The following is a 16784-nucleotide window of genomic DNA, read 5'->3' as shown; positions in this document are numbered from 1 at the left end:
ACAAAATCAGAGACCGACTAGAAGTAAATAAACCAATATATAAGGCTTTATACAGTAGGACCATCTTATACAGTTTGTCAATCAACTAAAATAAAAAGGAAATGAATATCACCAAATCTTTGATTTAGAGATTATCAGAAAGCATTTGACTCAATAAAACAGGCATTACCATATTAGAGGGAAATATTATACCTCAACAAATATTGATTACGATCGTTCAAAGAGAAGTTAAGGAAGATTAGTAAGACAAGGCGACACTTAAGATCTTCACTGCATTGGAAGAGGTGTTTAATCAAAGAGCTAATCTAAAATATAGAGTAAATATCACTTTAAAGACAAAATAAAGGCTAGTTAATTTAAGTAGATTATCTACATGATCTCGCCATAATTTGGATGTGAACGCTCAATTATGTCCGGATGATGTTTTTTTTCAGGACAATTATTGCTGCTTGGATTTAGAAGTAAATCCAAGGATAGCCAGTTATTTTATGAGGGTAATAAATCCAATTAACAACCCAGCGGGTGGCCTTTAGCCTCATTTGCACCAATGAAATTGAAGAATTTTTTAACCCATTTCATTTTCATATTTAACATTTGAATTGCAAAGAATATGGTCATTCTTCATTGTGTACCCCATAAAATGTCCTAAAAATTAAATGAACTATGTCTGACGAGGACAGAGGTCTAATAGATATTAGAAGATGGTAGGCCTAAAATATTTACTATACTGAAAAATAGAATACAAAATTTAACACAGAAAGTAAAATGACCAATTGTTTGTAATCAGAAGTTAAAAGTAAACAACATACGGGATAAATAAAAGAAATAGATGATTTTTTTTACATAAAATAGCATTTAAAATCTCCAATACCAGGATTTTATGAAATTTAATTAACTAGACATAATTGTACCAAAGAACGGGATTTGTCAAGGTTAGTCCAGTTAGTAGAAAATTGTTAAATCCACTTCTTCTAGACATAGTTCCATGTGAACCCCACTATTGACTTCCAGCCTATTTTTTGCTTTGAATTACAGTTTTTTTGGGTATGCACTATATCATTTTTTTTCAATCCAATTTTTGGTGAAACTATTATGTGTGACATTAAAATTGCATATTCAACAAAAATATTTGTCAAAATTACTTTTGTCAGGGGGAAAATAAGTATATCTTTAATAGCATGTGATAGTATTAGCAAACATTTCAAATGTAGTTTTAAAACTTTCCCATTACAAACAATTGCCATAATTTTGATAACATTACAATACACCCATCCTCTGGGACTTATTTTCAAATGTAGCTAAAAACTTTCCAGTACAATTCCGGTCATTTTGATGTGTATAGATGCATGCAGTAGCATTGGAAAAGCGAGAGAGGGGGAGGTGGTTGGGGTGATGGAGAGACACATATTTTTTACATGTTTGTCTACACTATAATAAACTAGTTTAACAAAAAAGGTGTGATGTGCCCAAATATGGTGTTCATCATGATATGTCATTCATCGTGTCCATATATGGGCACATCACAATTTTTTGTCGCATAAAAATGTTATAGTGTAGACAGAGTTTAACATTTGTGTAACATGTAACAAAAATATGTGTCTCTCCATCCACCCCAACCCTCTCCACTCTCTCGATCTCTTTTTATAGATTATTAATTGCTAAATATATGCAAAACGATGGGTCATAGCTCAAAATGACATTTCCAATTGAATTCTGACAAAATATTTTGTTAGAGCAAATATAAATGTGTATATTCTAAACAATTTGACACCAAACTGAACTTTTTAGGACAAATAGTTACCGAGATATTGACATATTCAAACATTAGAGGTCAAGGGTCAAAAAAGCTTAATTTATGGTAATTTTTTGAAAAAAGTTTCTATTAGACTAAATATTAGATTTATTTTCTTAACATTTTGAGCCCATTCTCAAATCGCTGAGATTGCGTGTTATTGAGATATTAGGCAATCAAGGTCAAAGGTCAAACTGAAAAATAAAGCCTTTGCGGCCATTTTTGTAAAATTATTTTCATTATAGCGAATATAAATATATATCTTCCAAGCATTTTGAAAAAAAAATAAATGTAAAATGTCCCTGCGTTGTCAAGATATGGTGATTTTTAGTTATATAATAGAAAAATATAAAAATTGAGGTCAGAGGTCACAGAGGTCAAATCAGATTTCCAGTAACTTTGTTTTGGCATCTCCACACTATACTCTACCAAACTGCTATACTGAAAAATTTGTATCCAGTCTGGTAACATCCCACCCCTTTTTCTCCCCTTAGGGACTGGACTATACTGTGTAATTGGCTTCTTGTATCGAGTATATTCGGATATTAAATTAAATTGTTAAGAATTGTGACATACAGGTAGTGAATTATTAAATGTTTAAAGTTGACAACTTGTTTATGACAAGTGTCATAACAATGATACTTATTTATCTTATATGTCACTAAAATGTAAATTAATATTGCTTTCATTTAATTGCTTCCCAGTTAATATCAATATGTCTTCACTGTATACTGTATTATCGTTGAGTTCACACATACTAGAGTAACTCAGTTCTATGCACCCTTAAGCTGATCTGAATCATATCCAAGTCGGAGGTACAGTATACCTGATGTTTAAAATGGTGTATATTTTTGCGTTTAAACAAAAAACAATCTATTAAACAACAATTTATAACTTCTATGACAAAATTTTAACTCCGAAAAGAGTGCCATGTAAACATAGCTAAGGAAAAATAAAAATCATAATATTTCAGTCTATATTTCGTGCCTAGCTTACCTGGATAAACCAACATTAGCCTCTCTCCAAAAAGAGGAATACATTACGAAAGGAAGAACATTAATATACATTAAAATATCACACCCTGTTGGATAATGGTATAGTTCTCAAAGCTTTGTGTATACCAAATCTTTTGAAAATACTATTCTTTTTGATTGATAATGAAATAAACAAATTAATCAACAGCGTTAAATTAAAAATAATATATTGAACTACTGCAGTGAGTTTAGTTTACACAGCTGTGTAACACACCAATAGTAAATAAAATGCAAAGTTTTTTTAGTAAGGGTATTTATTAATTATAAAGTATTTATTTTATATTTGTATAATATTTATTATGGAACAGATAAATTGAATATCATTTGATCAACACATTTTACTTTTATTCAAGTGTTATGTAAATAATAGAAATGTAATTTCATAAAAAAAAATGGAGGATCTACAGTACACAGATACAGATTCCTTTTATTATCCAATATAATGGAAATTACAGTGCTCATATCTTGACTTGCCTTAAATAAATATAAAGGAAAAGAAGAACTATCTAACAAATTTTTATAATGTTGCATTCCAGTTGGGTAGAATGAGTACTTTTAACGGTCCGTCTGCGGATTCACCGTCCTCATCCTACCACTTCTAACGATAATGGAGCCGAAAATGTTGCCATGAAGAGGATGATTGGTGTCTTCCAATATGGCATGGAACACATCTGCTAATCAATTTTGTTTAATTATTTTAAAATTTATGTTTTTAGTTGAAGATACTGGAGCCTACTTCAGTGACAGTACCAATAGTTTGAAAGATGGAAATGGCAGCCTCCGGTCATCAACTGCATCGACAGGGAGCTACCAAAAAGAAAATGACAGTCACCAGAAGGAGAAGAAGAAAAAGAGTGTATGGAACAAGATCAGAGGAAAAGCAAAAGTGAAGAAATGGAAAGAGAAGCGGAAAGCGAAAAAAGACAGCTTACTTTCTGAATCTATGAATAACTCAAAAACTTCAAAAAGTACTCATTTATCAAGAGAGAATTCTTACAGTGAAGCAGATATCTCAGGATTGAGAAATAATGGACAGTTAAACAAGAATTTGTCAGTAAGGGCAAAGAGCATGCATATAACATCATCTGGCGGAGATGAATCATCTTATGAAGAAAGGCTAGGTTCACTTGAACCATCCGTGAGTAATCTTTGTTTTTCTGTTAAGCTCTGTCTACACTATCAAACTAGCAGCGGTGCGGGTCCAGGGGGTGACGCCCCCGGAAGCAACGCGTTATAGCGTAATTTGAGGCCGTTTTAATCAGATTTAGGGTAGCCAACTTTTTCCATTTTCTATGGTATATAGATAAAATACTGTGCGATAAAACACATTGCACAAGATCCGATGCCATGACTGTGTAAATCCATTCTTTCAATTCTAAAAATGAAGTTCAATATGCCTATCATAGAAAATATACGCGAACGTAAAACTTTCCACGGGCCAAGATGTACAGTATATCGTTATAATCGCAGAGGCGTAGGCAGGTTGCTGTTTGGTGGGGGTGCGAAAATTGTAAATGCGCGAGACTAACATCCATGGGCTGATCTGTAAGAAAAATAGAGCTAGCTGCTAGGTCCCCGGAAATTGCAATTATACATTGATATATGAAAAGAAATTACAAGTCTACCAGAGAACCAGCCCACCGAGGTTGAGATAGAGCAAATGATCAAGTAGAGTTGTTAGGTCCCCGGAAATTTGATTATAGTATTTCGAAAATAGGCGCATACCTATTGTTTATTAGATCACCGGCAATAATGCATGCAAAAAAGTGTAATAGCTCTCCGTCCGACGTACTAAAACAATGGAACGTCGCGGTTTTCTAAGTGAACGCGAATGATTTTTACTGTATATTATATTCCCCGACGAAAATTACTCGCCCCCGTAGCCCCCCCGCTGGCGCCACCACTGCAAACTAGTTTGACAAAAAGGTGTGATGTGCTCAAATATGGTAGTGATATGACATCCATATATGGGCACATCACATTTTTGTCACATACAGTTGGATAGTGTAGACAGAGCTTAATCCTAACATAGTTTAAAAGGTGTACCGCTATGACAACATAGTATGAAATTGAGAAAGTTTGTAATTGTCGAAAATATTCTCATAATAATGATGCCATATATTATATTGTGTTTGTAGTTGAGAAGTTTATATCGTACTTTAAACATTAAGTGCTTTTTAATTTCTCATCATAACTGGCACTGCATGAGTAGGACCAGATGTTAAAAACTTTCTGTTTTTAGGAGTGTAATCATCAAATGTTATCCCCTGTGTATCAACTATTATTTATAGCTATATTATACGTGACATAAATACTGTTTTTTAAATGGAAAAAGAAACATGTGTCCATTGTCATCCTTTTTACTCGGGGTACCCGAGTCTAGGACTTACTCATTTTCTCCTCTTCCTCCATCTGGACACTATTGAGTAAAAAGTGCGATTTTTAAAGTACTACTCCTCCCTTATTAGTTGTAGTATTGAGCTGGGATTTGGCATGAATATACTACAGGGACATGTCCTCAAATCTATAGAGCCGGATTTTAAAATTTCAAACCGGATGCAGCCATATGACGTCTCGAAGATGGTACCATATAGCCGTATTTGGTAGGTTATTGATGTGTATGTGACGTCACATCCCGTCTTATGACGTCATTACAGCTTCATTTTTTAATTAATTTGTTTAATTAAGAAGCCACAATGTGTGACACACACCACAGCGTTATGTAGTTATATGCGGCTTCTTGGCGTAGTGGTTATCACGTCTGTTTAACACGCAGAAGGTCCCCGGTTCGAGCCCGGGCGAAACCTTTTTTTTTTAACTTTATAGTGAAAAGTACTGTATACGCAATTTGATATACAGTATATCTTATTGTTATTATTTTTTTAAATATTTATTTTGTGTAATCGGTAATTATCACTTTTACACATGTTTATCTTGCTTTGTGCTTATTACCATAATAATTTATTTGTAATTTAAATGGATTAAAAAACTTTGTGTAACCCACATTTTTGGTGTAAGAGGTTTCGTAGTGTAGTGGTTATCAAGTCTGCTTAACGCGCAGAAGGTCCCCGGTTCGAGCCCTCATGGCGAGACCATTTTGCTTAAACTTTATGGTGAAATATACTGTATACGTAATATGATATAGAGTATATATATCTCGTTTATTACTCGGGGTACCTGAGTCTAGGACTCTCTAATCTTTTCCTCTTCTTCTTCCATCTGGACACTATTGAGCAAAAAGTGCGATTTATAAAGTACTACTCCTCCCTTATTCGTGGTAGTATTGAGCTCAGATTTAGCATGAATATACTACAGGGACATGTCCTCAAAGCTATACAGCCGGATTTTTTATTTCAAACCGGATGCAGCCATATCACGTCTCGAAGATGGTACCGTATAGCCGTATTTAGTAGCGCGGTTATTGATGTGTATTTGACGTTACATCCGGTCTTATGACGTCATTACAGCTACTTTCGCTGTACCCCGAGTATTGCACATTCGTGCTTGTTAGAATTCATTTATGTTGTTTTTATAGATAGCTTATCTTTTGATACTTGGATAAACCGATAACAGCCCTTCTCCTTTATACACTTCATTGAACACCCTCTTCATAAATGGTATAATCCACAAGGAGTATCCTCACATACCACCATCATCATTTATTTTCTCTAAAAAATCGTCAGACTGTCCTCTTGTGGCTATCTAGGTTTACCTACAGTAGTTAAACCAACATTAGCCTATTGTTGAGGAGTAAAATATAACTCAAAAAGTAGAAAAAAAACACACCCTATCCATAAATGGTATAGGCCGTAAATCAAGCCCTTGAATGGGGGACATGCCCACAAACCACCATCATTTCTTCTTTTTTTAACATCAGAATGCACTCTTTTTAAATTTGATATTCTTTAATTATTCTTAATTGTTCTTCAATAAATTCTTTTTCTATTCCATACTTTCACTGCATACTTATAGTGACCTTTAACAAATAATTTGTGTTTATCCAATGATGAGAAAGTTGACAATGCTAAGTGGTTACTTAGTAATACTGTGGTAAAGATCAATATTTATCTTTGTATATATGTCAATGCTGAAACTTTATTAGGTGGAATTTATTTGATCAAGTAATTTGATAATGTTGTTTTAGTTGTGACAGCTCTTTCGTAGATTACATTGCAGATCACTTTGCGCATTTGGATACCGTTAGCGCACAGCCATTTTCTTTTTGCTCTCACACAATCCAAATCCCCCTACTGTATTTGTCCCTAGCCTACTTCTTACTGTAGAATTTCTTCCTTGTTATACAAGAGATACTGTATTTGACGAGCAGCTATTTGTTTGTGCAGTAGCAAATCCAAGATTTCTAAATAGAAAGGGTTGTGGGTTTTTACGGGGTGGGGTTGGGATGTAGATGCAAGGGACTGAAAATGGTGAAGTGCTGAACTTAATCTGATGTCCTATCTTTTGCATTATAATTTTCAAATGTGTTGTTTCTTGACTCTTAAAATGAACATCAACCTAGATTTTAGTTCAGCTTTCAGCTTAGTCCAAACAGAATTTAATTAGGTTCTCTCTCTGAAACTGCTGACCCAATTTAAACCATGAAAACTAGCTTTGAACAGGACTACACTACCATTTTGTATCGGCCATGCTTGAGGTGGGCCTGAGCAATAGTAAGTATAAGTGTGAAAATGGCAATTGGTATATAAACAACAAGTCTATTTTTTTGTCTACTCTGTAGATACTCGACGGTAAATATTGGTCTTCTGGGGTTATTAAAATAACTGTTGCTGCAGGCAGTTTTAAAATAGGGCTTGTCAATTGTTTTTTAATACAATACTCTCAGTATAGAAGCATATTGTCTGAGAACCTGTTTATGCTCCAAACCTTAAAAATACTGTCAATGAAATACCGATATTAAATCACCCATTTTTACATTTAAAACATTATACTGCATTTACTGTAAGTACTGTAGTAATGTATTTATAGTGTTTTATTTATATCAACTATTGAACTGCTAAAATGAAATATACAAAAGCAGTGTAATTTAAAGACCCCTTCCCTGCAATTTTGGACGTTTTTTGGAAAATAATACATATATATCACTTTAAAAACATTAAACCATGTCATTCCTTGTCTTAAATGTACGTTTTATGGTAAATTATGATAAAAAGTGAGAAACAATGCACTACCTAAGTAGCTCGCGGCGATCGACCTCTCGTGGACGGTCTTAGGCCTAGCCTAGCTAGGCTTAGTTTTGTAGGCCTAGCTGGTAAACATCGGTAGCGTACGAACATCGTACGCTACCTATATACCTAGCCTGACGTTGTATAGTTGCTGTATTAATTGTCTTTCTATTTTTGCCAGACTCCGTTGATACAAATTGGGGAAAACCCAGTATTTTCGCTGAAAAGTTAGGAGTCTTCCATTTGTTTTGGCCTCACGATCGATCGAAAAGTGGGCGAATTACAGGTGAAAAACAAAAATATCAATCCGCGCGCAATGCATTTTGGGATTTATAGCGGGCCGCTATAATTATTAGAATCAAATTATTTTTCACATTTTTAACCGTTTAAAGACGAAAAAAGTTATCGCAATAGGATCATATAGTATTATTTTTACATTAAATATAGTTTTTGATCTTAAATTAGATCTAAAAAAACGTAGGGAATGGGGCTTTAATATTTTGTTCTTCAAATTTATATTTGATTTATTCTCATGTTTCAGATCAATAAATGTCATGGTATATAAATCTGTTATTTAATACTTTATGTATAAATAAAATACTTGCTTGACAATATTTTTACTTGACAACTTTTAGGCTTGTACATGTTTTGTTTTCTAACCTAAAGCTCTGTCTACAGTACACTATCAAACTAGTTTGACAAAAAAAATGTGATATGCCCAAATATGGTAGTGATATGCCCAAATATGGTGGTGATATGCCCAAATACGGTTGTGATATGACATCATCATGTCCATATATAGGCACAGAATCAAGGGTGTCTGTTTGCCTTCTGTTGACTCTCTTTTTAGAGTCAGGGTTACAAATTTGTTTTGTCATATAATGACTGATGATGAGACTCATCCTCTCTATGATGTGATTGTCAGACATTATATCCCCAGAAGTGAGAGTTCCTGCTTTTACCACCAACAGATACTGTGATTCTTTTGTAGTAGGGTATTGTTTTCTTAAATGAAGATCATAAAAGGTAACTTGTGGGGTGGTTGTATATGTTTTATCTTGTTGTTTTGCAAGCTACTGTAATTTCTTCTTTGGAGATAATAAAGTATGTCTTATGTCTTGTCTTATGTCACGTCACATTTTTTGTAACATCAGTTTGATAGTGTACACAGAGTTTTAGTGTGTTTGATATTACCGTATTTATCTCTAGCATTATGGTGCTTGTTGTGCTTAAGCCTGGTTTCCATAAAATCGCTACACGACAGAGTGTAGCAATTCTATGGAAACGCTAGAATTTATCGGGGATCTAGTACGCGAGCGCTAAATATTCTTTGGTACGCGTATACGATTCATCGCCGACAAAATCGGCAAAGTTGAACATGGTTGAACCGATTTGACTGCGATGAATCGGGGAGCCTTCCCGATTGCGTCGGCGACATCTGCGCATGTAGCGATTTTAATGGAAACGCTGTAGCGATTTTAATGGAAACCAGGCTTTACATAGGACTGCACCAGAATATGTTTTAGATATTGTGTGAGACCTTTTGGGTCTTCATTTCAAACTATAATCTGTAATGATATTACATTACAAGTGACTGAACTTACAGGTTCAACAGGTCCACACACCTTACTGGTATCTAGGTTAGCTATCCTCATAGCCATGACAACCACATACCAGAGGTATTAGTAATGATAACTAATGTTTAATAATAATAATAATAAATAACATTTATAAAGCGCAAGAGACAAAGGTTTCAAAGCGCTGTGTTTTCCAAGATCAGTGCAAGTAGTAGCGTGCGATTATGCTTCTCTGAAGAGATGAGTTTTGAGTTTAGTTTTAAATGTGATAACAGATTTTGATGAGCGTATTTCGAGTGGTAGAGTGTTCCAGAGTTTTGGGGCTGCGACAGCGAAAGCACGATCACCGTAAAACCGAGTTCTGGAACGGGGTCCAGGTTTTAGAAGAAGTCTGCTGGATGAACGAAGCGAAGAGTTGGTTGACGGAGTAATGATGTCACATATGTAGGCTGGAGCACATCCGTTGATGGCCTTATATGTCAGCAACAGGATTTTAAAACGAATGCGCTGATCAACAGGCAACCAGTGTAAGTCACGTAAAACGGGAGAAATATGTTCATGTCGTTTAGTGCCAGTGATAAGTCTTGCGGCGGAATTTTGGATTCGTTGAAGAGGAGACAGATAAGAAGTTGGTAGGCCGTACAGAAGCGAGTTATTACAGTCCAGACGAGATGAAACAAAAGCATGAACAAGACGTTCAGTTGATGTTTTGTCAAGGTACTTACGAATCTGGCCGATCTGGTAAATTCCAAAGGAAGCACCACGGCAAACATTACGAATGTGTTCTTTTAAACCGAGGCTGTTGTCTAGTTGGACGCCTAGATTTCTGGCTGAGCTGGAGGTAGAGACACTAGTATCTCCGATATGGACCAAAGGAAATGATGATGCCTCACGGAACTTTGAATGAAAATGGATCATTTCAGTCTTGGAGTCGTTGAGCATGAGTTTATTTTGAATGGCCCATGAGCGAACATCTGCAATGCATGATTCAAGGCTGTTAACAGATTCAGAGTGATGTGTAGCTTTCATGATTAAATATAGTTGAGTGTCATCTGCATAGATCATATGACGAACTTCCGGGTGGGAATCAATGATGTTGCTGAGTGGTCCAGTGTATAAGATGAAATCGAGTGGACCTTTTACGGATCCCTGTGGTACACCCCAGGGTAGAGCGAACTCATCAGACATCGAATCACCCACAATGATTGCTTGTCTACGATTCTCAAAATATGAAATAAACCATTTCAATGCGGTTCCGCTTATGCCGTATCTTTTATGAAGACGTTGAAATAATAAATCATGATTGATAGTGTCAAATGCTGCGGAGTAGTCGAGTAGAATAAGTACCGCTTCATTACCTTTGTCTAAAGCAAGTAGTAGATCGTTTGTAACACGTAATAAAGCGGTTTCAGTTGAGTGGAAGCGGCGGTAGGCTGATTGGACTCTTGAAAACAGGAAATGTTCATCCATATATGCTTTTATCTGAGCAGTTGCAATTCTTTCCAAGACTTTGAAAAGGAAGGGAAGATTTGCTATTGGTCTATAATTTTGTAGGACGTTGGAGTCGAGATTTTGCTTTTTCAACTTGCTATATTGCTGAACTACAATAAACATCTACCAAACCAAACTAACGTCTTCGTTCATTTATAATATATTATATTGTGGGTGTGTCGAAAGCGAAGACCTCGAAAGCGAAGATCGAAGACCGAAGACCTCGAAAGCGAAGACCCGGCCTACAAAATGGTAGTGTACACAAAATCGGACCAAAATCACACACAACTGATGATAACACCTTGAATTTACAGATTCTAAAAAAATATTTCGATTTTAATCGTTATGTTATCAAAAAACATGACTTTATCTATGAACAAGCTCACGTGTATTCTCCAATGGAGTTAATATGTGATATGGTTTTACGAACAAACACATCGCGCTATTTGCAAGGCGACGGACGCACAAGAAGGACATCACACAGAGCATTGAATTGAATGCAATGCCTACAATTTAAAACCATAGCCAAATTGTATAGAAAAGTATAGAAATAAACTACAATATGTAAATTATAAGAAGTAAAGGATTGCGATAGCCCTATTTAGGCTAATTTTAGAGCCTTAAAGTGTCCGTATCATAGATTTTACACTTGTTTTAAAAAATGAAATGTTATAGGCCTACGCGTGAATACAACTTAGAGATCCTTTTTTTTTGCATTTAAATATGTTGATATTATGTTTATTATCTATAATATTTGCATATTATCTAAAATGTATGAATAAATACAATAAGATATTTATTTTCCTTTAATTATTCTGTATAGTATTTTAAACGTTTACATTTTCCCCATTTTAGCCTATACTGCAGTATTGCTGATTTAATTATTCGCCAGTTTAAAAATGTTTTTCTAATAATAATGGACAAATAATATTATCAGTATCGGTTAGTGTGATTGGTGAAGCGACAGTAATATGTAAAGAAGAAAAATGTAAAAAGTAAAATAAATATTTCATTAACCAACGTATGAACCACTAACTAAAGCTTGGTTCCCACTAGAACGTAACGCAAGGACGTAAACGCAACGCAAGCGTTTTAACCAATGACAAGCGAAGTTATAGACAGTTAGCAATCACAAGCGAATAAGCTAACAAAAACATCCTGCCGCAACGTATCGTTTTGACGCGCAACATAAGAAAATACTCTATTTTGCATCCCCTCACGAGAGAATCATTACGATGAACGTAAGGCATAAACGGTGTTGAACACGTCGGTTCCTACTTGTGAGGACACGCAAGTTTGTTCTTAATGCGCACTTTGCGTGGATCTGGAAACTAATTCCAGCTCTTAAAATATTTCCAGGCCAAATTTGACAGAACATATTCAAATTATGATTTGACAAAAAGCTAAAAAGAACGAACGATAGGAATCAGCGTTCTGCAAATTTTGGTTATAATCGATCGTTTCCTGCGACATATCATCTGTTTCACGGCTTCCATAATTCAGAATAACATTTAATTATGCCATTATGTCAACGTTAACAAAGACAAAAGCCATTCAAAACAAAGATTGAAATAAAAAATATTCGCTCCAAAATTGTCGATTTTGTTACGGTTGCAATGTGATTAGTGACGATATTAAAACGGGTGTTTATTTATATCGGTATTACGTTTACCGACACTGTCAAAAGACATTTCCAGTTCCAGACAGTTTAATGAAGTTCCAGTTCCGCCAACCACAATTGTCCTTATCATCAAAGTAAAAAAACTGACTTCTGAAGCATTGCCCGTGGTGAATACAAAAAAAAGAGTTACTCTCTATACATGTCTTTGTTAAGGATGGTGAATTTTTATCGGGCTTAACCACTCTAACCCCCAACCTTCTATCTCACAGGCTTGTGGGATGAGACGACTATTCAACAGTCTCCCGATTTTCAACAGATTGTCGACGTCCCGCTTCTAAATGTTTGCATATCCCTGCCATGAGTCTCCATTAACAAAAGAAAATATAAATTTAAAAAAAATGAAGAAACAGGTTACCGGTTGTATACTGACCATTTAAATATAGAATTGACACTACACAAACAAATCTAAGAGAATTATATACTATTATAACGGGTTAACGATCGAGCAAAATCTTCAGAATGTGATGCCTATCGTTCGTTCTATAGTAGGCCTATTAATTTGAATACAGTATAATTTTTGATTTTGACAATAAAAAGATATAAAATAAAGTTCCGTTAGTTCACGGTAAGCTATTGGGACGAACTGTCATCGGCCCGGGAAATATTTTAAGAGCTGAAATTTGTTTTCAGATCGACGCAACGTATCCACGCAAAGTGCGCCGTAATGCGTGGTCTAGCGACGCAACACAAGGACGTAACGCAACGCAAGTGAATTGACCAATCACAAGCGATGGCTTATTCGCTTCTGATTGCCAACTGTCTATAACTTCGCTTGTCATTGGTTAAAACGCTTGCGTTGCGTGTACGTTCTTGCGTTGCGTGTACGTTCTTGCGTTACGTTCTAGTGGGAACCAAGCTTAAGGAAATAACCTTGCGTGTCATCACAAGTGGGAATCGACGTGTTCAACACACCGTTTCTGCTTTACTTTCATCATAATGATCTTTTCGATCGTGAGGGGATGCAAAATAGATAGATGAGTATTTTCTTTACGTTGCGCATCAATACGATACGTTGTGGCAGGATTTTTTTGTTAGTGGTTTATACGTTGGTTAATGAAATATTTATTTTCCTCTTTAAATTTTTCTTTACATAGTAGGCCTACTGTCGTTTCACCAACCACACTAAATATTCTGATACTGATATATTATTTGTCTATTATGAATACATTAGAAAACATTTTGAAACTGGCGATTAAGTAAAACAGCAATAGTATACAATGGGAAAATGTAAAAGTTTAAATACAATACAGGAAAATGAATATCTTATTGTATTTATTTATACATTTAGATAATAAACAATAGGCAAATTAATATTATAGATAAAAAACACATAGCAACATATAAAATCAAAATACGGACACTTTTTATATAGGCTCTAAAATAAGCCTAAAAAAAGCCTACCGCCATCCTTTACTTCTTACAATTTACTTTATGTAGTTTATTTCTATACTTATAAACAATTGGCTATGGGTTTAAATTGTAGGCGACGTGTGCTACAAAGTTATCGGAACAAAAGTGACATTTAATTTTGCATTCAATTCAATGCTCTGTGCGAGGTCCTTCTTGTGCGTCCGTCGCCTTGCAAATAGCGCGATGTGTTTGTTCGTAAAACCATATCACATATTAACTCCATTGGTGAAAACGCGTGAGCCTGTTCATAGATAAAGTCATGTTTTTTGATAACGTAACAATTAAAATCGAAATATTTTTTTAGAATCTGTAAATTCAAGGTGTTATCACGATTTTGTATGATTTTGGTCGGATTTTGTGCACACTACCATTTCGTAGGGTCTTCGCTTTCGAGGTCTTCGGTCTTCGATCTTCGCTTTCGAGGTCTTCGCTTTCGACACACCCATTATATTGTTGTGTACAAACAAAGACATAACATCACATGGTGTCAGAAATTCGAACCAATTTAATGTGGATATATTTTATGTTATCATCGGATTAATTTTTTCATTGGCATATTGAAGTTAGACCTCTGTTTTCTTCGGATCTTTGGACTCTTCTTGCTTCAGTGGATAATATCAAGGTCTGTGAGTAACTTTATTTTATAACACATTAACAATGGCCGACAAGAATAAACCAGCAATGGACTGGGCATCACCAGATTTGTTGAGAGAATTTAAACGGTTCAAACAACACTGTCAATTCACGTTTGATGGTCCTTTAGACGCAAAGACGGAAATACAAAAAGTTAACTATTTAATGACTTATATTGGGGACCGTGGACGAGAAATATATGGGACATTTTATGGGCCGCAGCTCAGCCCGAAAATGGTGACCAAGCAGCAATACCTGCAGAAAACGAGATGCTAAGTGGGGTTTTAAATAAGTTTGAAAATTACCTAAAACCCAAGCGAAACGTGATCAAGGCAACAATAGACTTCCACAAAAGATGCCAGCACAAAAGTGAAAATTTTAATGACTTTTTGACGGACATTAGAATTCTTGTAAAATTGTGCGACTATGGCGATCTAGAGGAAAGGATGTTGCGCGATGCTATTGTACTGAGAGCCATTCATCCCAGAGTCAAGGAAAAGTGTATGGATGAAGGGGACAATCTAACCCTGGACAAGGCAATCAGCATTGCACAAAATCAAGAAGTTAGTGATGACACGTTGCAAGCATCGGCAAGTCAACTAAATGCATTGAGCATGAATAATCATAGTAACTCAAAAAGGAGCTCTACTAAACACTTTGACTGTAGAAGGTGCGCCACAAAACATGGACCAAAATCATGTCCAGCATTTGGTAAAATATGTGACAAATGCAACGGGCGCAATCACTTCGGAAAATGCTGCACAACGAAAACAAGCTACGCAAAGAAACACTCAAAAGATGATAAACAAAAGTATCGCAGCAAAAGCTTTAAAAGAGCGAATGTGGTTGTAGCATCAGAATCTGAATCTGAGGAGGAAACCTTTCTATTGAGCACAATTGAAATAGAGTGTAACGCCATTTCAAAACCCTCCCATGGATTTTTCTGTCAACTTGACATAAACAACAACAAAGTTGTATTTCTACTTGACAGTGGGGCAAAAGTTAACATATTGCCGTACACGGAATACAGCAAACTGAACAGCAAACCACTCCTCATTCCCGTAAGTACGCCAGTCAAAAGCTACTCTGATGCTGCTATCCCAATTTTAGGCAAATGCAACCTGGACATAGCGTACAGTAAGGATCGTAAAGGAACATTTGCAGTATACATAGTTGATGACAAATTGACAAATTATAAACCACTATTAAGTGCCGATACATGTTTGCAGCTACAACTAATAATACCAAACTTTGAGGAAGCGTCACTGAATACAGTGGAACGAAACACCACTAACGGCATTCATCATGTACAAGATATTGTAAACAAACACGATAATGTCTTCAAAGGTCTTGGGTGCTTACCAAGGAAGTATCACATACACACTGATAAATCGATTCCACCAGTTCAAAGTCCTTGTCGGAAAATACCCTTCAAGATAAGAGATAAAGTTAAAATGGAACTTGACCGCATGGAACAGCTTGGTGTGATAGAAAAAATTCAGGAACCAACTGAATGGGTAAGCAACATCGTTACCGTGAACAAACGGAATGGTGACATTCGCCTATGCCTTGACCCTAGAAATCTCAATAAAGCCATAAAGCGTGAACACTTCAAGCTACCGTCGAGGGAAGAAATTATGGCCGAATTCGCTGATGCTAAATTTTTTACAAAACTAGATTTCACATCAGGATATTGGCAGCAACCTCTCGATGACGAAAGTGCTCAACTAACATGCTTTATTACACCTGTGGGACGTTACATCTTCAAACGTTTACCATTTGGAATTAACTGCGCAAGCGAAGGGTTCCAAGTGGCAATTAGCAACTTGTTGGAAAACATACCACGAGTAAACTCAATGCAAGATGACATCATAATATCATCTAAAACAATTGAAGAACATAGAGACACATTAAGCCAAGTACTTGACATCATAGAGAAGAACGGCATAAAGCTAAACAAACGAAAATGTGAGTTCTGTGTCA

The 16784-nt window shown here is 35.5% G+C and overlaps 1 protein-coding gene across 7 annotated transcripts in view; it reads left to right on the top strand.

The window, feature by feature from the left end:
* The window catches only part of LOC140062331 (multiple C2 and transmembrane domain-containing protein 1-like), a 79821-nt gene that overhangs the window by 4887 nt on the left and 58150 nt on the right, over positions 1-16784 (top strand). For all 7 annotated transcript variants that reach the window (XM_072108504.1, XM_072108503.1, XM_072108499.1 and 4 more), the window contains exon 2: positions 3543-3964. In XM_072108504.1, the coding sequence (XP_071964605.1) occupies positions 3543-3964 (422 nt within the window). The remainder of the gene's footprint in view (positions 1-3542; positions 3965-16784) is intronic.

This window comes from Antedon mediterranea, chromosome 11 (assembly GCF_964355755.1).
Source record: "Antedon mediterranea chromosome 11, ecAntMedi1.1, whole genome shotgun sequence".
NCBI lineage: Eukaryota > Metazoa > Echinodermata > Crinoidea > Comatulida > Antedonidae > Antedon > Antedon mediterranea.
This window is presented reverse-complemented; position numbering and strand designations above follow the sequence as displayed.